The 24,794-nt window shown below is 32.6% G+C and overlaps 1 protein-coding gene across 1 annotated transcript in view; it reads left to right on the forward strand.

Moving 5' to 3' along the window:
- LOC102804469 (sodium/calcium exchanger 3-like) overlaps positions 1-24,794 on the forward strand; it is a 96,464-nt gene that overhangs the window by 23,524 nt on the left and 48,146 nt on the right. Inside the window, exon 3 of the mRNA XM_078007580.2 lies at positions 22,943-23,037. Coding sequence (XP_077863706.1) covers positions 22,943-23,037 — 95 coding nt within the window. The remainder of the gene's footprint in view (positions 1-22,942; positions 23,038-24,794) is intronic.

The raw sequence follows: 24,794 nt of genomic DNA on the forward strand, positions 1-24,794 counted from the left end.
TTTTTGAAATGTTGATGTTGAACTAATCTGACAGTGTGTGTGTTAGGTTATCTATGAATTAATAGTATTTTTGATAAACCGATTTGTGGATCACAAAAGCGTAAATATTCAATCTAAATTTTTTTAATCATTATGCATTTTTTCTGCTTTTTATTGTCAAATATTGTTTCCATGCTATACTTTTTTTATCAAATTCATTCTTTTAGTTGCCATGTGAGCGCACAAAGTGTTATTTCTATGGTAACCTGCCTGGCTAGCTGTATCAACAATTATACAAAGAGAAAAAGTACAGTTAAAATGTTCAATATAAATATACTTATTATCGTTTACGTTCATACATTGAGTGAACTCTCCCAGGAGAAAATTGTTAATAAACTTGGAATAAAGACCCTTCTGCCTATATTGACTTGCCTGGACTTTCATCGTTTCCTCTCTGGCTATTGTCCCACTTCAAATCAATAATATGGTATTCATATTTTATTTGTGGCAGTCTCTATTGCTATCATATTGATTTGGTTATAGAAAATGCTGCCTTTGTGTTGATAATACCACCCAGGTACTGTCAAACTAATAAAGTTAGCAACATATTAACAATATTAACTACCCTTGCCCTGTGTATTTATATTTTATTTGTGGTAGTCTCTATTGCTATCATATTGATTTGGTTATAGAAAATGCTGCCTTTGTGTTGATAATACCACCCAGGTACTGTCAAACTAATAAAGTTAGCAACATATTAACAATATTAACTACCCTTGCCCTGTGTATTTATATTTTATTTGTGGTAGTCTCTATTGCTATCATATTGATTTGGTTCATGGAAAACGTTGCCTTTTTGTGATATAACAAGCCAGGGACTGTCAAACTAATAAAGTTAGCAACATATTAACATTATTAACTACCCTTGCCCTGTGTATTCATATTTTATTTGTGGTAGTCTCTATTGCTATCATACTGATTTGGTTTATGGAAAACGTTGCCTTTTTGTGATATAACAAGCCAGGGACTGTCAAACTAATAAAGTTAGCAACATATTAACATTATTAACTACCCTTGCCCTGTGTATTTATATTTTATTTGTGGTAGTCTCTATTGCTATCATATTGATTTGGTTTATGGAAAACGTTGCCTTTTTGTGATATAACAAGCCAGGGACTGTCAAACTAATAAAGTTAGCAACATATTAACTTTATTAACTAACCTTGCCCTGTGTATTTATATTTTATTTGTGGTAGTCTCTATTGCTATCATATTGATTTGGTTTATGGAAAACGTTGCCTTTTTGTGATATAACAAGCCAGGGACTGTCAAACTAATAAAGTTAGCAACATATTAACTTTATTAACTACCCTTGCCCTGTATCATAGAAAACTCCTCATAGTAAACTTTTAATACACTTTTTTCCATATTTATAGTTTCATAAAGTGTTTAATATGCTTTTAATGCATTTCACTGTTGATAAGTAGTTAAGAATATTTTAGAAATACGATTCAACATATACTGAATGCTGAAGCTACAATTGCTACACTCATTATTTGTAAATGTGAGTGCAACAACATTACGGTAATTTTAAAAGAACTTCACTAGGTATCAATAAAGGATAGAATTGATTTTAATATTACGAAAACGTTGAATTAGTCCTAGTTATTCAACGAGCGTGATTCATTTTACGCCAAACCACAAACAAATATCTCCTGTACGAACTGATAAAGCTAATTAAGGCTTGCAAGATTTGGTAGAATTGTGTTGTTTTCACACATTGCTATGTTGAAAATTTGTCTGTACATCACCACTAAAAATAACTTCATACGAAATAATGCATTGTATATGGTAATTGATTGATTACAAACAAATCAACAGAAATCTAATCAAATAGATTAAGCGATTTAGAATGTACTCAATTCTAAATCTGGTAATGACGTAAAACTGGTTTACGTTGTCGTTAAAGAAATATGTTTATTAAATTGAGTTCGGTCCAATCTTAGCTACTAGTATGTCCTTTATTGTGAGTAATTCTCCACTGTACAATGTACTTTAGAGAAATAAATATTAGTGAGGAGAGCAAAGATTGAATAAAGGCAGAACACTCTGATAAATGGTGTTATATTGGTGTCAACACATGTTATTTTAACAGCCAATCTTTGTTAGCATTTTCATTTAAAATCAAGGCCCATTGAAAAACAAATGGTGTTTCTTTTGTTCCCAGCAGACTGTAAATGTTTGTGATGGCAACAAAGCTGTTCGTAATCTCATGGGGACCCTGTTTAGTGGTTGTTACAAATGACCCACCATCGCAGCTGCTGGATATATGAACGTGTCTTGATAATATGCTTTTTTTTTCAACTTAATTGTTCACCTTTTCACATGAACGGTAAATCCTGGTTTCATGTATGGATGTAAATTAATTGCACAGACTGGGCTGTGAAATGGTGTTCACAAAATCAATTTCATCTGAGGTTTATAGAGGTTCAACGTAGAATAATTTTAAATGATTAATTTTTGGAGGTGTTCATATTCAAGGTTTTTTTCACTGCGTGTAGTGCTGCAACAACCTGATATGTACCCAGTAATACATGAAAACCAATGTGTGGTTTTCAATTAATTAAAAATAAAAAAATGTATGTGTTTTTTCCTAGCTGTATACTGTAAAATACTTTTTTTTTAGCTGGAATTAATTTCTCCTGAAAAAAAGATAACTGTTTTGTATACAGTTTATTTTTTATGATTTTAATGAGGTGAATCTAAAATGTATGTGTAAAGGTATTTTCATTGGATTTTATTTTCCCTTATTCATCCCTTCATCGAAAATTGCAAAAATGAAGTATTTCACAGTAATTGTGGTATTCATAATAGTAATACCGATACTTGTTCTGAATATCTGGTGTCAATTTCACTTTTCATAAAGAATAACACTCTTAAAATTTGATATGACATATACATGCAAAACAGCATGTACAACAATTATAAAAAGGCAAAATTTATTATTATGAATAATCACCAATTAATCATACCATAATTGCTGTAGAATGATTCAACTATTGTAGTTTAGGTTTTTATTGCTGCTGAGGTACGTGACAACTGATTATTATCGTGCTGAATTGCTATAGTATTAAGTGTAAAGGTACTTGAAACTGTCAGTCAGAACTTCCAATAGAATATATGTTACATACTCAAATGTTTAAGATAGCAACAGGGGTAAAATGTGTTAGAAACGTTATGTGTGATTCAGTCATTCACTAAATGTTACTAAGAATGTTACTATAACAACCTATACATCTTCTGAAAGCTTATAGATATAGGCGGATACGGTAATGCATACATCGTACCAATGTTTATCTAAAGGATCACCTAACAGCTAATTTTGTCTTTGTGGTTTTTTGACTGTTCCAACTATTGAAAAGTTGTTTTTTAACACGTCTAGTCACGCAAATGACATGTGATTTGCACAGGACGTTAGTAACACTGTAGACTAGACAATCATGATGTCAAGGCTCAAGGTGTCAACTGGTGACTATTAAGATTTCTCAGCCAGTACTGCTTTATAATAAAAGCTATAAAATTGCAATGTGAAAAATCCGTCATTCTGATCTCTAGTTTCAAACTGAGCGAAATTATTTAGTCTGTCTGTCCTCGGTTTTAAAATTGATCCAATCAATCGTGACTTATTGAGGGTCACTGTACATCATTTTACAGAATAGTAAATTATATTATTTTTGGTGCTAGATGTATAATAATAAATAATTGAATAAAACTGAACAGAAGGACAGCATGAAATAAATATTGAACTTATAATGCTGTGGTGTAGGTTTGTTTTTAAGTTTGAGGAAAAATAGAATTGTAGTTGGTCCCCAAAAAACTGAAAAAGCCACAGTCTGTCCACATGTATGAATATTTCTGTTTTTTTTACCTCCATCTCCCAAAAAACTAGCTGGTATTTTTTTAAGTACGTCATTTTGACTAGCTGATTTCTACATCACTGAACATGACACATTGGTCAGCCAGTGTGTTAGTGGATTAATTAAACAAGATAGGGAGTACAGTCCCCTTAGCTTTAGGTGAAATTATAGGATTTTCACAAATGAAATGATCGCCGCCATGCATGCGATGTGACAGAAAGGATGCATATACACACTACATTATTTCCTATAGCCGTCGTACATTACAAGTGTAATAAAACATATTTTGCTGCAATATGTTCTTCCATTTTTTTCATAATAGACAAAATAGAGAAATTTTCACCAAATTTTCAGGAACTAATTATATAAAAAAACTCTTACGAATAAGTGTTCATTCACCCATAGCACTCAGCAGTTTACTCTTAATGCAACCCTGGGCTGAACTCACTGAAAAGGTATTAAAATAAAAAAAAATATTTTGTATTTTTAAAATTATTGTCATATTTGAGCCTGTTTCTTCACAGTTGTTTTATTGCTTATTTACATGAAATTTGAAGAAGCACTGCTCTTTAACGTTTCATCATATACTCTTCTATTTTGAAAAATGTGATTAAAATTGCGATTTTCCAGAAAAAATGTATATACGTAGCATCCTTTCGTTTTGTTTTCGCCTTTCAAACTCAAAGCCAATATCCATTCCTATGTAAACTGCATTACATTTTGATACAAGCAGAATTAACGTTGTCGTCTATAAGCTTTTTGCCTTGAAGTAGAAGCATGTTAAAAATAACCGCTCCCTCTTGTCTGTTGCCAAGGCAACACATATAAACTAGACACCATCTATAAAGCATCACAGACTATGTAACTCATGATTGTGAATACGACTTGAAAAGACATAACCGAAAGTTAAAATTGTTTCGTTCTTGAATTTCTTCTAATTGTTCTCGTTTTGTGTAAATTTATTTTGACCAACATGTACTAAATTGAGAGAGAATTTTTTTTTTTTTTTTCAAAGTATGCATCATGAATGAATTTGTGTCACATGCATGTTATTACATCACATTGTCACTTTTCAAGGTCAATCTTAGTATACATGTATGCAATGACGTAGATGATTATTATTTGCTGTTGTCTCAATAGATGATTAAACTAATGTCATGCTTGATTCAGATATGTTATGCATTATTCCATAATTCCTGATTTGTCTATATCATGTAGCACAAAATACAATAATGTAGTATTTCCTTCAAGTCTGCTGAATTTTTTTGAGCCAATCAGTTGATGCAATGTTGTACTGCACATGAAGTAATCATATTTCGTGATATCATTTGAAACAAACGCTACTATGTGAGCTTTTAAAGATTAGATTGTGCTCAGAGCCGACAGGCTCCTCAGTGTGCATTACCCAAAATGTCTGGCCAAACTCCTATTGTCTACAATTTTGATTATTATTTTGAATTAAACAGAATAATTTCAATCCAAGACTTCCGTTAATATTTTGATAAAAACAAGCAGAACAACATGTTATGTAAGTTAAGGTGAAAAATAAGATTGCGAATACGACTTAGCGCTGTGGAAAAGAATTTATTGCGTGAATAGGTAAGAAAGCTGTTAAAAATCTTTCAGTACTCGTTTTACCTTTTAAAAAGAGCTAAACGCCTCTTTAAAAAACATCAGGCAGCGAATTCAGTGCTAACTGAACTTTGATAATTACAAAATTTACTTCTGGGATGCATTCCAATATTGTCAATACTCAAAAGATGTCTGTAGTACCATACGGTATTCTGATTGGTTAATGGCATTTGTGTTCTGTCAAGTTCAAGGACACCGGGTTTATCAACTTGTGTTCTAAGAAACGGATTTCAGCATTTGTACAAAATCCATAGGAAACTAAAGAAAATAATATTTTTTGTATCAAACCATGACTAAAAAGTAAGCAATGTGGTTAGACCCTTGGAAAAGTAAGTTATTTTTGTGAATACGTCTATGGGTAGTAGATAGTTGCTCATTTACAAGATGTTTACATTCTTCCAATGTTGGCACCTCCGCACTATGCAGTTGAATGGTTTTTGTTTTCATTAATTAAAGCCATTACATGTAGTCCAAAAAAAAAATTCTGATGTGAACAATATTTTGGAGAACTAAAAACTGCTCAATTGTGTAGTCTGTCAAAATAATTTATGAAAAAATCTGCAAAATATCAAACATAGTTGGATTTCTAGTACCGGTAGGTAAAATTTTAGAATTTTTATGGTAATGACAACGAAAAATGCTTGCTACAAACTCAATTCTCAGAGCTGCTCAGTGATGTTCAGCGTTTGTCAATCGTGTAGTCTTGCAAATATCATAGGTACATGTATTATAATGATTGTGTTGGACATTTAGGCTTCAAACAAACAAATGTTGCCGATAATACAACTTTGATTGTTAATATCGAAGAGATTTTTGGATTTGACTTCTGGTTATATCTCCCAACTTGATCAGTAGTGAAAAAAACATCACCCATTTACTAGGTACACAGAAATCCCTAGTGGCATATTTTATTATAAGCTTTTACCCTCAGTACATTGTATCAAATCATTCTAATGAATAGCAGTATGTCACAAAAATTAAACTGAAACTTTCACCCAAATGAAAGGAACAGTAGAAGGCCATTACTTGTATACTGTGGAGACTTGTAGAATATTCAAGAGTTGGAATCTGTGGAGATGTTTGCTCCTCAAAGATTCAAATCAGATATTGGTACCTACATTTTAGTGTATACATTATTTTCAATACTGTATTGCCATAAATTATTGGGCCATCATTTTGCTGAGGGTATCTGTATCTTACCTTATTAGGAAATGTGCATTCCAAATATGGAATGAATACATGAAAAAGAAGTTTTGCTTAGGCCAGGAAAAAAAAATTCTCTGTTTCTTGTTTCATGGAAATTTTAAAATAAGGAGGCAAGGCGATTTATTTATTTATTTTTTTTGAATACTGAGCTGATATGGGGGAAATTTGAGACAAGTGCGAGTAAAAGCGCATTTTAGAATGCTTTAGAGAGAAAAAAACATTTGAGGCGCATAGTTCAAAATGATGTGTGCGGAAAAGAGAAACAGAGATATTTTTTTTCACAGCCTTAGCTCTGGGCTTCCTGTATCAAGTTGTTGGTTTGGGAAGATGTATAATATAAGGTTATTATGAGGATCGATACTGCATAATATGCACTCAGACAGTACGGTGGTCATAAATATTTACTCTAGATTCAAGTTAATGTCAAATTTAACACATATGCAATTAACTTAACTCTTTTTTTTTTCCATATTTTTTCAATAAATTTGATCGAGATTAGTGCCTAATGGAAAATTATGCCTATTTGGTTAAAAATTAACAATGACATTGATAAAAAATACATAAAAATTTGTAAAATGCTGCATATTTTGCCAGAAAAATTATTGCGTTCAAAAGATTAATACTGCCCAATCATATAAGGTAAGTTCACATAACTGGTTCATTGTGATGAGTGCAAACATTCTCCAGGTCAGATAATTGTGAAGTCACTTTAGTTTAAAATATTATGAAAAAATATGTTTATTTCTAAAAACTCATAAATGCATTTTTCTGTATATGTAATTTTGATTGTATGTACATGTATAGTCAGTAGTAGTGAGACTTGACTATATTGGGCATAGCTAGAGGTTTATTGAAGTACTTACCTTAATAGCTATAAATGGTTTTTGTAATGGTGTCAATGTTTTTCTAAAACCAACATTTCATTTCTTTTTCATTTTTGGTTCTATTGACAGAACAGTAACCTCCTTGAAAAACGTAAAGCACATTGATGCTATCATTTCAAATACTTACTGTAGAATACTTTATTTTCGGTTGGAATTAATTTTCGCTATTTTCGCTGAAGGAATGATTCCGTGAAAATAAAATCCAGCGAATATACTTTTATTCCTATATTTCACATTAAACTCATAAAAAATCAGTGAAAATAAATTCCATACAAAACGCTCAAAATGTCTTTTCAGCAAAAATTAATTCCAGCAAAAATAAAGTATTCCACAGTACTCAAATCCGACATGCATATTGAAATTTTGTTCAAGACCTAATATGGTCATAATCTATTATTTTATTGTATCAAAAATCACATAAAAATTTAGGGAATTTTATTTTTTATTTAATAATGTTGAAAGAAACAGCAGTTGAAATGGGTAAATCTCGAATGATGACAGAGACCATCAATCCATGTGAACATCTGTGTGTGGATAATTCACTTATATGGTAATTGTGCAAATATCTTCAGGGTCAGATCAAATATTATTAGGGGGAAATTATGGTTAGATTCTGAAGTGGAGATATGATAAAATTGGGTCTGAAATATTACTGAAAGGGTGATGGTTATCGCGTAGCATATTTTTGAATTTCAGTTAAATAAACAGTGTATATTACATGCATTGCAAACATTGGTATGAGACTCATATTAAACACAATATGTCGGCATGACGACCTCCAACTTTTTACTCACTTTTGTTATCTTCCTTGAAATAAAACCTATAAACAATTTTTTTTGCAAATTGTATGAACAAGACCTGTAACCAGTGGAAATTATTTACCATTTGATCAAACATTAACAAAAAATACATAGAAATATGCAAATTACTGCACACAAATATTGGCTGGAGACAAAGTACTATGTCCAATAGGTTAAACTGTCATAAAGTTATTCTCTTCGAACAAAAATGAAAATGGTGTAAAACGCATTTGCGTTCATGAAATTCGAGCATGTGCCATGTGACGACTGTAGTGCTTTAACAAAGAAATTTAAAAAAAAAAAACATTTTTAAAAATGGCATCCAACTTTTGGCGGGAAAAAGTATGGCAATCCCGAATAAACATGTATTTACAAGCATTGATGAATACAGATTAATGAAGATTAAACAGCCCCCTCTAGAAATTAATTGATCTGTCCCTTCTTGATTCGATGAAACAAAAAGCTTTCTTCTCTTTGAGATTTTTGTTGATGGACTTTTTATTAAGGTAATAGTGAGTAGGTAAGATCCTGTTATTGTGTAGCAATGTCTTGCATTTGTTCGTTGTAATAAAGATTCACTAAATTCTATCCAATATATGTGTTTTGGAAATTACTCAAAGTGCATACGTCAAAGTGAGAAAGGGTTCAACAATAGTCATTAAATTTAGCTTTGAATTTTTATGTGTTTTTAATAGGTGAGTATGGAATTAGAAGGCACTTTTAAAGTGAAAAGCTGCATTTTTGGGTGAATTTCTCATAAAGAGTTTCCTCTCAATTTAATTGGTTGTTACTTTTCATTTTGCCATTGTCAATTTTCGCGATATTGAACTGTATGATGTCTGTTCGTCTTCTCATAAAATCCAGCTGAAAGCTGTTACCAGCGTTCAAATTTATTCTGTGCGGGTCGGCATTACTCTTTGACCACCAAAGTCAATTTTGTCACCTAATTTTTTTTAACAATTTTGATGAAGACCTATAGTCAAGGGAAAATTATGTCCATTTTTTCTAAAATTAACAAAACAAATATAAAAAATTATAAAAAAATTAGTAAAATGTTGCATTAATATTTTGGAGGGGTAAGTCTTTAAAGGGTGACACAGTAAGTTTGATATTGATACAAAAATGTTGCGGTCTACGTCAAAGTCTAGCAGGTGAAAAGGTCACTCAGTGCTTATGAAAATACATATGCACGAGCTGTGATTGTTTGCTGTATGTTTCAGTTTTATTACCTCTGTATTTTCAATATGTATTACTTAGGGTAGTTATGGCCTGTGGTCGTGACCATTGAACATGCTGTTACAAATATTGATGGCGTTTTAATCATTCAAGTACTAAGTTAGTGCACTCCACAGGGAGTTCCTATGATAGTTGGAAATTGTATGCTTTTCTTCTCGATAAATAAAACGATAGCTTTGGAGATAATTAATGCACTGATCGTGTATAGTTTGTATCAAAATTATAATTATAATTTTGAACTTGAATTTGTTTAATAGCTAAAAGTTGAAATGCTGATCTTTCAGAGGAGAATTTGGCATTGCGATGTCCTTACGAATCATCAAAATCGACTATAATTAAATGTGTATAGCACATTTAATATTGAGAGTGGAAATAACCCAAAAATCCTTTTGCATTTTTTGAATCTCACACGATGTTTTAACACCGCTGTAAAAATTACCTTTGTTTGTTCTGTTTTTACATTCAATGTCACTCATAATACAGGATCTCGCAGCTAACGGAAATGGAAGATTGTCACAAAATCTCAAGACAAACAAACATACATACTGTGCGAAACCATTAACTGTTTCCAAATATGGCGATGATCATTTCTGCATTCTGTAATGCCATTGGTCATTAAAAATATGTTCCATTGACACATACTTAGAACTCATGAGATTATGAGATCTGTTATGTACATATATCCAGATATATATCTAATTTGCATACCCTAATCCTTCGTTGTACATAATAAGTAAACAGAAGGATAGCAAATTTGCACGTTATTTGCATAAGTGAATTTTATGGATCTGATAATTTTGTGGAATTTGTGAAGACAAACTTTGTGACACTGTGTCGAATGATCCCAGGAAATATTTTCACTGCTACAAAATGTAACGATTTTTATTGACTCACGAAAATATGTCTTGCAAATGGAAAGTGGCTTACAGTATGTCCCTTAACACAAAATAAACACACTTGTTGAACTTTAGTTTTAGTATTTCCAAAAAATTATTAAGTTACTTGAGTAAGCAATTATAGAAAAATGCACAAAATTAAGGTGTTACTTATTGCTGTTTAGTATTCAATATCTCATTAACTTTGTTAACCTTGAAGAGCCTTTTGTAATACAACACCACTGCACAACATACTCATGACCAATTCTGCTTTAGAACAAAATTAGTCTAGGTATACGATTTAATCTTCAATTCATTGATAATTTCCAGAATCTCATTCTTGAGGTCAAGAAATCACAATGTGATATGCTAATTACATTATTTTTTGTGTGTATCACTATAATCTCACTGACAAAATTGGATTATTTTCTCTGTAATTCATTTTCGTAATACGAGCCGTCAACAACACCATCACTAGTGGATTTAACCCCGACTTATCAATCACTAGTTTTTCCCTCCATATTTTTTTTCTTTTTTACTTCTTTTTTCTTCGCTGTTTAATACCCTGTATGTGTGTATTTGTGTGCTTGTCCCGCCATTATCTCAAAAAACAATCATCACAATTCACTAGTTTTGGATTAAAATGCTTGCATATTAATTACCTAATTTGCATAATAGTAAATTTTCAGCATTTCCACTTATATCTCAAGTACTAATCATTAAATTTTAATCAACCTTGGTATATAGATGTTCTTTTGACCTGATTTAGTGTGGTGTTGAAATTAGTGCATATAAATTATCTAATTTGCATACAAATTAGTAATTTTTTGGCCTTTCCATTAATTAATATATATGCTAATCATTAAATTTTAATAAAAACTTGATATATTGATGCTCTCAAATAAGGCAAAGAACATTCGTGCCATGGAAATACTATTTAGTTTTTGGTTGAATTCTGTGTACTAGTATATTAATTGTCTAATATGCATAAAAAAGCTTTTTTTTTCAGCTTTTCCACATAATATATTTCAATAACAACTCATAAGATTTCAATGAAACATAGGTGCTCGACGTAATTCATAGAAGTTATCAGTTCAGGGTTAAAACTGTGCATATTAATTAACTAATTTAGATAAATAAGCATATTTTTAGTTGTTTTCAAGTACCACTAGTCATTGGGTATTGTTTACCTAATTTGCATAACTCAAAAAATCAGATTAAAATTAAACTTGTTACACAAGTGTTTTGAAATAAATCAACTGAATACTAGTTTATAGTACGAAATTTGTTCTATTAGAAGAATAATTCTCATTTCATGTTGTAATGGTCATCTGGGGCTGTTCAATACATGTAGTTATAGCTGGGAATAATACAAATGATTGCCCAAACTAGAAAAAAGTTTCTTATAATAATCATATTGAAATTAAAAACAATAGCAAACAACAAAAAGTTCATTTTTTTTAAATATTATAGGTTATTAAATTTGAAATAAAAAAATAGCAGCAGTACAGTATTTGCTCTATTATAAACGCATTCCAAAACCCTAAACTGAAACCCAAATAAATTGCTATCAGAGATGTGGTTTCAATAGAGCGTGGTACAATATGATTATCACTTCTTGATTGGGTTTTGTGATTTTAATTAATTTAAGTGTCTACCACCAGCAAACTTGCCAGCTTGCAGGTAAATTATTTTCATGATTCTAATTTTCTCACTAGCGTGTATGACCCCAATATTGAGGTGGAATGGGATTTGATGATACCCCCACCTTCCCGCTTCTTGCACTTACTGCTAACTTTTGATGTATGTCAAAGCTTATAGCAACAAATCTCTAAATCTCAAAAAAAAAAGTGTGACTACATACACTAAGCCAGCCTGGAATTCTAGGTGGGATAAACATTGAAAATTTGTAAAACAATCATAGAGAATACAAGAAATATTTGTTTGATAGGGAAAAATTTAGTCTTGGTTATAATATATTTAATGATTTACAAACAAGTTGAACAAGCAGACTTGCCTCACAAGGTAGCATTTATATAAATGCACTGAATTTGTAACCGTGGTTACCATTAGGATGTTCAGAAAGTAGTTCTTTTGTTAGACTTCTTGTAGGTTTTTATGAACACTGAAAATCATAAATGAAAAGAGCTTGCAATTTATGGTAATCTGGAAAATCATTAGCAAAGACCATTGAGATTTCAGTGCATTTTATCTATAAGAAAACTATTGAATTTTAACAAAGATTATGCAACACCTGGCGCCAGTGTGCCCGTTGACAAGTCAAATATAATAAACAAATTTTGATGGTGATTTCTCTAACATAAATACTCTAAATTGAGTGTCGCTCTCGTTTACGCATCAGACTAGCAAGAATTTGATGTGAGTGTGTTATTGATTATTCAGTCTGGGATTTAATATTAGGTTAAACTATCATTTATTAATATAATTGATTATGAAAAGTACGCAATAATCTTGCATGAGTTTCACATTTTGGGCTCTGATGCGTGATCAATCCTTGCTATCCATTGATTTGTCTTGAAGTTATATATAAATGAAATTTCCTGATGACGACTGGTCTGTCAAAAAACATTCTATAGATCAGTCATTTATTACTAAACTTTATTAACCTTTGAGCACCTTTGTCAATTTTTGGTACCATCTACAAAATGATGTTGTACAGTCTGCTCCTCCGCATACGAAATATTGATAAAAATTGACAAACTTTTTGATCAAAAACTAAAAGCAATGTCTGAAACTGTCTGTATGGTCCAAATGTCTATCTGGCACTCAAAAGGTTAAAGTGTCTGCTTATATGCATTGGAAATCTTTATTCACCTCTGAATTAATGATCAGGCATAGATGATTGTTACAGTGAATGTGTAGCAGTTGAAAAATTACGATCGTGAATACTTTTGCCTACCCTGGTGTAGCCCACATAACGAGGTGATTACACTGGAACAAATGAGCAATATAAAGAAGGCTGCTATAGTCTTGATACTGCAGGAAGTCGCGCAAATATAAATATCAATTTAAGGAGGAAGTTGAGTGTGCAAATTACTACCTTGATGCATTTCACTTCACTATTTGAACAGACTTGCACTTTTTGGTGGTTGGCCGGATATGTGTGAAATGCAATGGCTGTGCATTAAGTACAAAGAGAATTGCAATTAATTGGATTGTTTGTTTGTCACAAATTTACTTTGTTTATTGCAGAATCAACTTAATTCATTATCCCTTTAGGATATCCACACCGCAAAGTAATGTATTTTTATCATAAATCTTTTCCTGGTCATCAGTAATAAAATACAAAAAATATTTGGCTTTTTGAACTTTTTTTGGACAATATTGACATGTTTTACTATTGCCTGCAAGTCTTGAGCAAAATTTAAAGAAAATTATGTTGGTTTAAAATGTTTGAATGGTGACAAAAAAAATGATGACTTTGGCATTCAGCAAATGGTTTTAGACCAAATTAAAATGAAAAATGTCCTGGAGAAGGTTTTTTGGTTTATATATGCAGATATCTTGTTTGTATATCACAGATGTACATTGCTCTTACATATAGACTTTAACTGGAAATATCAATGAACCAAACTGAAATAGTCTAAGCCGATTTTCACATGACAGCAATTAAACTTTTCTGTATTGCATGTTGATGTTTTCAGTTGAAAATCTGCTCAACAATTAAGACGTACATTCGCCTTGAACTGTTCATAAATTTTAGTAATTCTCCTGAAATAAAATATGGTATTTTCCACCATGGATCTGGTAGACAATGTTGAAGGCAGTGGTGCATTGTGGGAATAAAACCCCAACCATAGATCATTAAACAAAAGTCGCACTACAACCAAAATACATATAGACAATACATTACAAAATATGGTGAAAGTAGTGAATAAATGAGGAGTTGGTGTCAGGTGTTTTTAATAAGAGTGAACACTTAATTCCTGATGCACATATGGTACCTGCCATACCGGCATATCTTAATGAGTTATAATCTAATGGTTTCTGTTTGAAACCTGAGGTCTACATCAGATAAGAGACATTGCTTTCATCAGAGATCATCTTTGTAACAACATGCTTATTGTATCTGCCGAAAATACTTTTGAAAGTACAGGCTAGTTCCCTACAAAACCATTGGGCAAAAACCGTTTGAGCACCAAAGTCAATTTTTGTCACCATTCACAAAATAGTTCTATATACCATATGTGCATATTAATTAGGTAATTTGCATATCATTAACCCTTTGAGCACCAAAGTCAATTTTTGTCACTATTCACAAAATAGTTCTATATACCATATGTGCATATTAATTAGGTAATTTACATATCATTAACCCTTCGAGCACCAAAGTCAATTTTTGTCACCATTCACAAAATAGTTCTATATACTTATGTGCATATTAATTAGGTAATTTACATATCATTAACATTTTGAGCACCAAAGTCAACTTTTGTCACCATTCACAAAATAGTTCTATATACCGTATATGCATATTAATTAGGTAATTTGCATATCATTAACCCTTCGAGCACCAAAGTCAACTTTTGTCACCATTCACAAAATAGTTCTATATACTTATGTGCATATTAATTAGGTACTTTGCATATCATTAACCCTTTGAGCACCAAAGTCAACTTTTGTCACCATTCACAAAATAGTTATATATACCGTATATGCATATTAATTAGGTAATTTACATATCATTAACCCTTTGAGCACCAAAGTCAACTTTTGTCACCATTCACAAAATAGTTCTATATACTTATGTGCATATTAATTAGGTAATTTACATATCATTAACCCTTTGAGCACCAAAGTCAACTTTTGTCACCATTCACAAAATAGTTCTATATACCGTATATGCATATTAATTAGGTAATTTGCATATCATTAACCCTTCGAGCACCAAAGTCAACTTTTGTCACCATTCACAAAATAGTTCTATATACAGTATATGCATATTAATTAGGTAATTTACATATCATTAACCCTTTGAGCACCAAAGTCAACTTTTGTGTCTATTCACAAACATAATGTAAACCCATATAACATTTTTCATAATTTTCCTAAACTTTTGATCAAGTTTTATAGCCAATAGGAAATCATGTTCATTTGGTCTAAAATTTTCAAGAAAAAAATAGAAAAATATATAAAATGTTGGAAAATTATGGTTCTCAAAGTGTTAATATTTTGGATGAAAGAAGACAATATCTTTTTTACTCTGCAAAGGTACTACAGGCCCAGGCTAGGAAATAAGTTGTAGTTGTTATATATGCAAATTAAGCAGATTATCGTGCAGCAACTGTCTTTATAAAGCTGACTCTGAATGTAGTGTTCAATTGCCAATATGTTTGGGTTTTTTCAATTCATAAAACAGATCATGTCTTTTTTAGTATTTTTTAAAGAGAATTGAGCATCTAACATATGTATATGTTTAAAGAAATATTAATAGTACCATATGAAAGATGAATGCTTACATTGTATAATGCATTCACGTTTTTCTGAAAAATACTGACACACTTAAACACATTAAGTAAACGTTAAAATGACCAAAAATGTCTCAAAGTTATTCAGCCCAACACTATCTATTCCATTTGTCCATTAAACGAGGTATATGCCAGTGAGAATGCACAGCTGACAATCTCTTGTAATAGAGGTGAAAGTTGGGGTTGTCTGGATTGGTTTATTTGAAATTACAATATACATGTATAAAGTGCTTTCCTTGATTTACTGCATGTTTGTCTTCCCAGAGTATCTATTTAAAAAAGTTTCAATAATTTTAATAACATGTATTTCCCATTACAATCATTTTTCTACATTAAATCCCAGTCATATTAAATATTAATAATGTTCCTGTCAATCTAAGTATTCATAGTCCCTAGATAGATGTAGTTTATTTTAACACAGTTTTTGTATGTTTGACATTGTATTTATTTATATATCCATTCTAATAACTGAGTGGTTTCCAAATATTGTTTGTAAAAATCACTGTTTACTTTAACATAGTGAATCAATCAGTGCCTTGTCTCTTATTACTTATGTAAGTTATTACTTATTTCATAAGTAATGGATTTTCTATGAATATCAATACAACCATAATTCCTATCTTAGTCTGACCGCCTCATTGCTGGACTAATCGATTTTTTGCTAAAACAATAATTCACCTGGCAAAAATTCGACACATTCATAGGCTACTAGTCTATCTTAATGTTTCTATTTATTGATAAGAGAAAAAAATAATTTCATATTTTATTTGAGTATTTGTGTCTCCATTGACTCAAACCTGCGTATAGTGACCACCCAAGGAACTCATCACACTGGCCAATATAGAAAAATTTCTATAGGTTGGATTATTATTATTATTATTATTGTTCTAATGTGGATCATACCATAATACATAATATTTGTCCGAGAAATCATGAGATTGTACTGTTGCAACAAAAACAAATTTACCATATTTGAGTTGTTCAGAATCAAATAAGTTTAAAAATTATTTAAGTCTCTAAGCAAAGGTGACTCTTCAAAAATATTGGTCACATAAGACAGGTATTTTCTCTATAGGCCATTGCACGTTCTCGATAAAAAAATGGCATTTGTTGTTGTTTTTGTTAATAAATATCATATATTGTATGTGTTCCTCTCGATAAAACAACTATTGAGCAATGTCTACAGCAGATTTCAAGCCTGCATTGATTTGTAAGCAATAGTTCCCATGGTTGGCAAAACATATGACTTCACAATGCAATGACCTTATACACAGGTTGCTCATACATTATGTATTGGGACTACCTAAAAGTGGTCACTATAGGCAGGTGGTCTTTATACACAGGTTGCTCATACATTATGTATTGGGACTACCAAAAAGTGGTCACTATAGGCAGGTTTGACTGTATTTAATTCTACAGCTATGTAAACAGTCCCAGGGAGTAACATCATTCCCTTTAAAGTAACTACCATAAACATGTAAGTTATTAAATGGCCCTGTCTAATCTCGCAACAAATTTTAAAAAATACAGCAAATAAGAAGGCAGACTTACTGAGATGCTATGATTGTATATTTTCAAAGAAGTATACATGTATTTTTTTTCAGAAAGTTGGTGAAATTTTGGTTGAATTAATTCAAAATTAAACTTAAAAAAAATTTAATTTGTTCTTAATACTTAGTGTGTGTAAACTTATATTTGGTGGGAATTAAATAAACGATACAATGTTTCATTGTCAGTATGTGTTCTAGTTATGTGATATATTTCTTCATGACCGTGGTACACAGTGTAGAAAAATCAGTGATAAAAAGAAAGCAATAATCTCAATCTTTCAGTGTTGAAATAAAACATGCTTTCGGCAAAAGGTTCTGTAATTTCAGTTTTAAAAGAAAATACTGATGGATTTTAGTGAACTTTTGTCTTTTTCTGAAGAAAATCATCAATATATGTGATGGATTTTGTGATCCTTTCAAAAAAAAATCATCATTTGTAAAATATTAAAACACAAAAGTGAAACATTATCAGTCTGTTCACATTCGTCATTATACTGATACGATGTAGGCGTACAAGAGATGAAGTGTTTATTGGCATGCTTTCTCTCTGCTTATAAAGACGTTTTTTTACGAGTTGTCTATCTCTTAATGGCAAGAAAAAAAGTTAGCACTGATGATTATTTTCTCACATTAACGCGAATGAAAATTTGTTATTAACATGCGTTATTCACCAGGACAACGCAAAAAGCTTCTTTGATCAGCTCTGTTCTGGTCACACAAAATGCTTTTGTTGTGGTATCCTGCCACCTTAATGCATCATTTTTTTAATAAAAAATACTCTCAGACTATTGTGTCCAACATAAAAAAGTAATCCATCGATTCTCAGGGTCAAATTGCTAGCATCTTAAGAGATGAGCTCGCAGACTTCATCTGATAGAGAATTAACGATCACGATCGGAAATTAAAATTATTGAACTTAAAATTGAAATTTGGAGAATGTCAAATGTTGATTAAAATGCACTTTTTTAAATTGCTTGTTGATCGAACCTGTCAATACTATTATCAGCATATTTGACCACATTTTAGTCATAGAATTTTTCAGTAATTTTGTTTAGGCACACACTCATGTGCAGGTTCTGCTGTTCTATTGTTATTGTTCTGTTCTTTGGTTGTACAGGAATTCAACTCATAAAAAGAATACATTTTAAGGGGTCTGTTTTACAGTTTTTTTTTTAAATATTCATATCACTGAAATAATTTAATTCATATTTTTCTTGATTTATTCAAAATTGTTCTTATACAAGCATACAGGTTTAAATAGGTACCCGGTACATGTATTGCAGTTTAGTTTAGAAAACAGAACATAATTTGGCTTCAGTACTTGTTGAGTAGGACAATAGCTAACAAATAAGATGTAATGGATGTAAATGAAAATTTTAAAATAAAAACAAGTTACTCATTACAGTTAGTAGTGATAGTATAGCGTTCTGTTCATGTATTCCTTGGCTAAATAAATCGTGTACATCTCTGGGATTCGATAAACAAAAATTATGGGTCATCGTCAAGGTTACAGTTTGATTTTGAGAGATACATATGTAACCATGTACATGTATAGAATGTATTTTGTTTAAATGACATGGTATTGAAATAGTAAACACTGCCCATCAATTGTACTTGTGTGTAATATACACCTGTTTAATAAAATGAATTTTCATAGAGCAATGGCTGTACCAACACATACCATCATTTATTGTTACCTTTTGTTAATGGTTAATTGTTTCCAAACTAACTTTTGTTAATGGTTAATTGTTTCCAAACTAACTTTTGTTAATGGTTAATTGTTTCCAAACTAACTTTTGTTAATGGTTAATTGTTTCCAAACTAACTTTTGTTAATGGTTAATTGTTTCCAAACTAACTTTTGTTAATGGTTAATTGTTTCCAAACTAACTTTTGTTAATGGTTAATTGTTTCCAAACTAACTTTTGTTAATGGTTAATTGTTTCCAAACTAACTTTTGTTAATGGTTAATTGTTTCCAAACTAACTTTTGTTCTGATTAATTGAGGTTCAATATATGATGAAATGTTGAATATGTGAATGATATATCGTTTCTGGAGATTTTGGGAAACAATTTTAAATCTTGTGAATGCTTCAAATTGGAATTGTACCATTCTTCAAAGGATACTAACTCATATGTTACATGCAGTATGACATTTATGTTTTATCGATTGATTTATATATCTAATACTGAAAAGAGGGATAAATATTTATTTTTAGCATTTGCTCACTCCTGTCTGCCAAACTATGTGACTCCTCTCCACACTGTACTGCTGAGTTATTATAAACTGGACACTTAATCCTGTCCAAATGACTCACTCCTGCCCACACTGTACTGCTGAGTTATTAAATACTAGACACTTAATCCTGTCCAAATGACTCTCTCCTGCCCACACTGTACTGCTGAGTTATAAACTGGACACTTAATCCTGTCCAAATGACTCACTCTTGCCCACACTGTACTGCTGAGTTATTATAAACTGGACACTTAATCATGTCCAATTGACTCACTCCTGCCCACACTGTACTGCTGAGTTATTATATACTGGACACTTAATCCTGTCCAATTGACTCACTCCTGCCCACACTCTACTGCTGAGTTATTATAAACTGGACACTTAATCCTGTCCAATTGACTCACTCTTGCCCACACTCTACTGCTCAGTTATTATAAACTGGACACTTAATCCTGTCCAATTGACTCACTCTTTCCCACACTCTACTGCTGAGTTATTATAAACTGGACACTTAATCCTGTCCAAATGACTCACTCCTGCCCACACTCTACTGCTGAGTTATTATAAACTGGACACTTAATCCTGTCCAAATGACTCACTCCTGCCCACACTCTACTGCTGAGTTATTATAAACTGGACACTTAATCCTGTCCAAATGACTCACTCCTGCCCACACTGTACTGCTGAGTTATTAAACAATGGACACTTAATCCTGTTCAATTGACTCACTCCTGCCCACACTGTATTGCTGAGTTATTATAAACTGGACACTTAATCCTGTCCAATTGACTCACTCTTGCCCACACTCTACTGCTCAGTTATTATAAACTGGACACTTAATCCTGTCCAATTGACTCACTCTTGCCCACACTCTACTGCTGAGTTATTATAAACTGGACACTTAATCCTGTCCAAATGACTCACTCCTGCCCACACTCTACTGCTGAGTTATTATAAACTGGACACTTAATCCTGTCCAAATGACTCACTCCTGCCCACACTCTACTGCTGAGTTATTATAAACTGGACACTTAATCCTGTCCAAATGACTCACTCCTGCCCACACTGTACTGCTGAGTTATTAAACAATGGACACTTAATCCTGTTCAATTGACTCACTCCTGCCCACACTGTATTGCTGAGTTATTATAAACTGGACACTTAATCCTATTCAATTGACTTACTCTTGCCCACACTGTACTGCTGAGTTATTAAACAATGGACACTTAATCCTGTCCAATTGACTAACTCCTGCCCACACTGTACTGCTGAGTTATTAAACAATGGACACTTAATCCTGTCCAATTGACTCACTCCTGCCCACACTGTACTGCTGAGTTATTATAAACTGGACACTTAATCCTGTCCAATTGACTCATTCTTGCCCACACTGTACTGCTGAGTTATTATATACTGGACACTTAATCCTGTCCAATTGACTCACTCTTGTCCACACTCTACTGCTGAGTTATTATAAACTGGACACTTAATCCTGTCCAATTGACTCACTCCTGCCCACACTGTACTGCTGAGTTATTAAATGCTAGACACTTAATCCTGTCCAAATGACTCACTCCTGCCCACACTGTACTGCTGAGTTATTAAACAATGGACACTTAATCCTGTCCAATTGACTCACTGACTGCCCACACTGTACTGCTGAGTTATTATATACTGGACACTTAATCCTGTCCAATTGACTCTCTCCTGCCCACACTGTACTGCTGAGTTATTAAACAATGGACACTTAATCCTGTCCAATTGACTCACTCCTGCCCACACTGTATTGCTGAGTTATTAAATACTAGACACTTAATCCTGACCAAATGACTCACTCCTGCCCACACTGTACTGCTGAGTTACTAAACAATGGACACTTAATCCTGTTCAATTGACTCACTCCTGCCCACACTGTACTGCTGAGTTATTAAATACTAGACACTTAATCCTGTTCAATTGACTCACTCCTGCCCACACTGTACTGCTGAGTTATTAAACAATGGACACTTAATCCTGTCCAAATGACTCGCTCCTGCCCACACTGTACTGCTGAGTTATTAAACAATGGACACTTAATCCTGTCCAATTGACTCACTCCTGCCCACACTGTACTGCTGAGTTATTATAAACTGGACACTTAATCCTGTCCAATTGACTCACTCCTGCCCACACTGTACTGCTGAGTTATTAAATGCTAGACACTTAATCCTGTCCAAATGACTCACTCCTGCCCACACTGTACTGCTGAGTTATTAAACAATGGACACTTAATCCTGTCCAATTGACTCACTGACTGCCCACACTGTACTGCTGAGTTATTATATACTGGACACTTAATCCTGTCCAATTGACTCTCTCCTGCCCACACTGTACTGCTGAGTTATTAAACAATGGACACTTAATCCTGTCCAATTGACTCACTCCTGCCCACACTGTACTGCTGAGTTATTAAATACTAGACACTTAATCCTGACCAAATGACTCACTCCTGCCCACACTGTACTGCTGAGTTACTAAACAATGGACACTTAATCCTGTTCAATTGACTCACTCCTGCCCACACTGTACTGCTGAGTTATTAAATACTAGACACTTAATCCTGTTCAATTGACTCACTCCTGCCCACACTGTACTGCTGAGTTATTAAACAATGGACACTTAATCCTGTCCAAATGACTCGCTCCTGCCCACACTGTACTGCTGAGTTATTAAACAATGGACACTTAATCCTGTCCAATTGACTCACTCCTGCCCACACTGTACTGCTGAGTTATTAAACAATGGACACTTAATCCTGTCCAAATGACTCGCTCCTGCCCACACTGTACTGCTGAGTTATTAAACAATGGACACTTAATCCTGTCCAATTGACTCACTCCTGCCCACACTGTACTGCTGAGTTATTAAACAATGGACACTTAATCCTGTCCAATTGACTCGCTCCTGCCCACACTCTACTGCTGAGTTTTATTGTACAGTATACTGGATTATATACCTGCCCACTGTATGTGTATAACTGTTATAAAAGCCAGCAATGTTTAAGAATATCAGTGTTGGAAATTAATTTGATACAAAAATTGCCTCATCATGAAAATACTTGTTATGGTTAATTAATAGTATTTTTTTTATTTGATTCCAGAATGTTCGTATTGTTAATGGAGCTTCTCGTCCACGCACAAGTGTATTCCATGGTCCATCAAAAGAACTAGCTACACTAGAAAAAGAGTTTGCGAGGTGAGTTTTGTTTGTTTGTCATTTAATTGATTTTGTTTTTATTTACAATGTAATTGAAATTTTTTCATTATGATTACTCAAAATTTGTGACCTAATTTGGTGAAATGCGCTTTGCAGGGAGTTTACAGGATGAGTATGAAATAGTCTTGTTGTGCGTTGGTAAGGTAACAGTTGATAGAGCATACAAGCCCAGCTGTAAACATCATCAATTGTAAATCCGTGATGTGTGTATGGAATTCTAGATGCACTATGTTGAGTGTAGTTGCTGCCTGCCTGGAGGTGAAGGTATACATGTATAAGCCAGAGATAACCAGTGTGTTATCTTGTACATATAGATTTGTAAAACAGACATCTGAATATAAGTGTCCAAATCGCAATGGCCTTTAAGTGGCAGGCAACTAACTAAATGCACAAGTACTATCTGAGTAATATTAATTCTTAAGATTAATTTTTTATGAGTGTGCTAGCTCAGCCATCTTGTATACAAGCCTCAGCGTTTTCTAATCATCTTCTCAAAAGTTGTTAAGGATTGAATGGCCACTGTTTATGTCAATTACGGTACTTTAAGCTTTTGTGCTGCGAAAGTATATCTGGCTTGAATTCCAGTCGACTTTAATTCCACGGGTCCCCTGACTTTGATTCAATTCTACCTCAATAATGTTCCATTTCATTTTCTTGAAAGTGTGATTGTCAAATATAAATCGCTGCAATTGACCTAACCTTCGTGGTTACTGTAATCTTATTAACCCTTTCAGTGCCATTTTTTTCCCCTGCCAACATTTTTGGGCTACATTTTGCCCATTTTTATGTGTTTTAATTTCCATGATTTCTTTCTTTAATTTCAAATTGGTTGCATGTCTTATGTGAGTCAATTTCAGCACGATGACAAAAGTTGATATTGGTTATCAAAGGGTTCAATTGATTGTGGTTGGAGGCATCTATGGCGAGATCCAGATAAAGTATTCATTTCTTTGTTGTCATATTATTTAGAAGCCAAGAAAGCCTATTTAGCTGATTGTCACAATTGTACGATAATTAGAATAAGAATTAAAAAATCAAGTTGAAAATACATGAATACAATTATTTTACTGTTGAATATTTAAAATGTTTGTAAATAAAATCTTAAGAGCTCTTAATGAAAATTATTGGTGTTCTACTGGTTCAAAAAAATTATTGGTAAAAATACAAAAATAATATGAATTTTTAGCACAGATTTGTAAACAGCCAACACCATTATGTTAAAAAAAATTTGTACTTTCTCGAATGCCAAAGTCACTTTTTGAATGCCAAAGTCTCCTTTTGAATGCCAAAGTCACCTTTTGAATGCCAAAATCACCTTTTGAATGCCAAAGTCACCTTTTGAATGCCAAAGTCACTATTTGAATGCCAAAGTCACTATTTAAATGCCAAAGTCACCTTTTGAATGCCAAAGTCACCTTTTGAATGCCAAAGTCACCTTTTGAATGCCAAAGTCACCTTTTGAATGCCAAAGTCACCTTTTGAATGCCAAAGTCACTATTTCAATGCCAAAGTCACTATTTAAATGCCAAAGTCACCTTTTGAATGCCAAAGTCACCTTTTGAATGCCAAAGTCACTATTTGAATGCCAAAGTCACCCTTTGAATGCGAAAGTCACTATTTGAATGCCAAAGTCACTATTTGAATGCCAAAGTCACCCTTTGAATGCCAAAGTCACTATTTGAATGCCAAAGTCACCCTTTGAATGCCAAAGTCACTATTTGAATGCCAAAGTCACT

The sequence above is a fragment of the Saccoglossus kowalevskii genome, chromosome 13 (assembly GCF_978046115.1).
Source record: "Saccoglossus kowalevskii chromosome 13, keSacKowa6.1, whole genome shotgun sequence".
Taxonomy (NCBI): domain Eukaryota; kingdom Metazoa; phylum Hemichordata; class Enteropneusta; family Harrimaniidae; genus Saccoglossus; species Saccoglossus kowalevskii.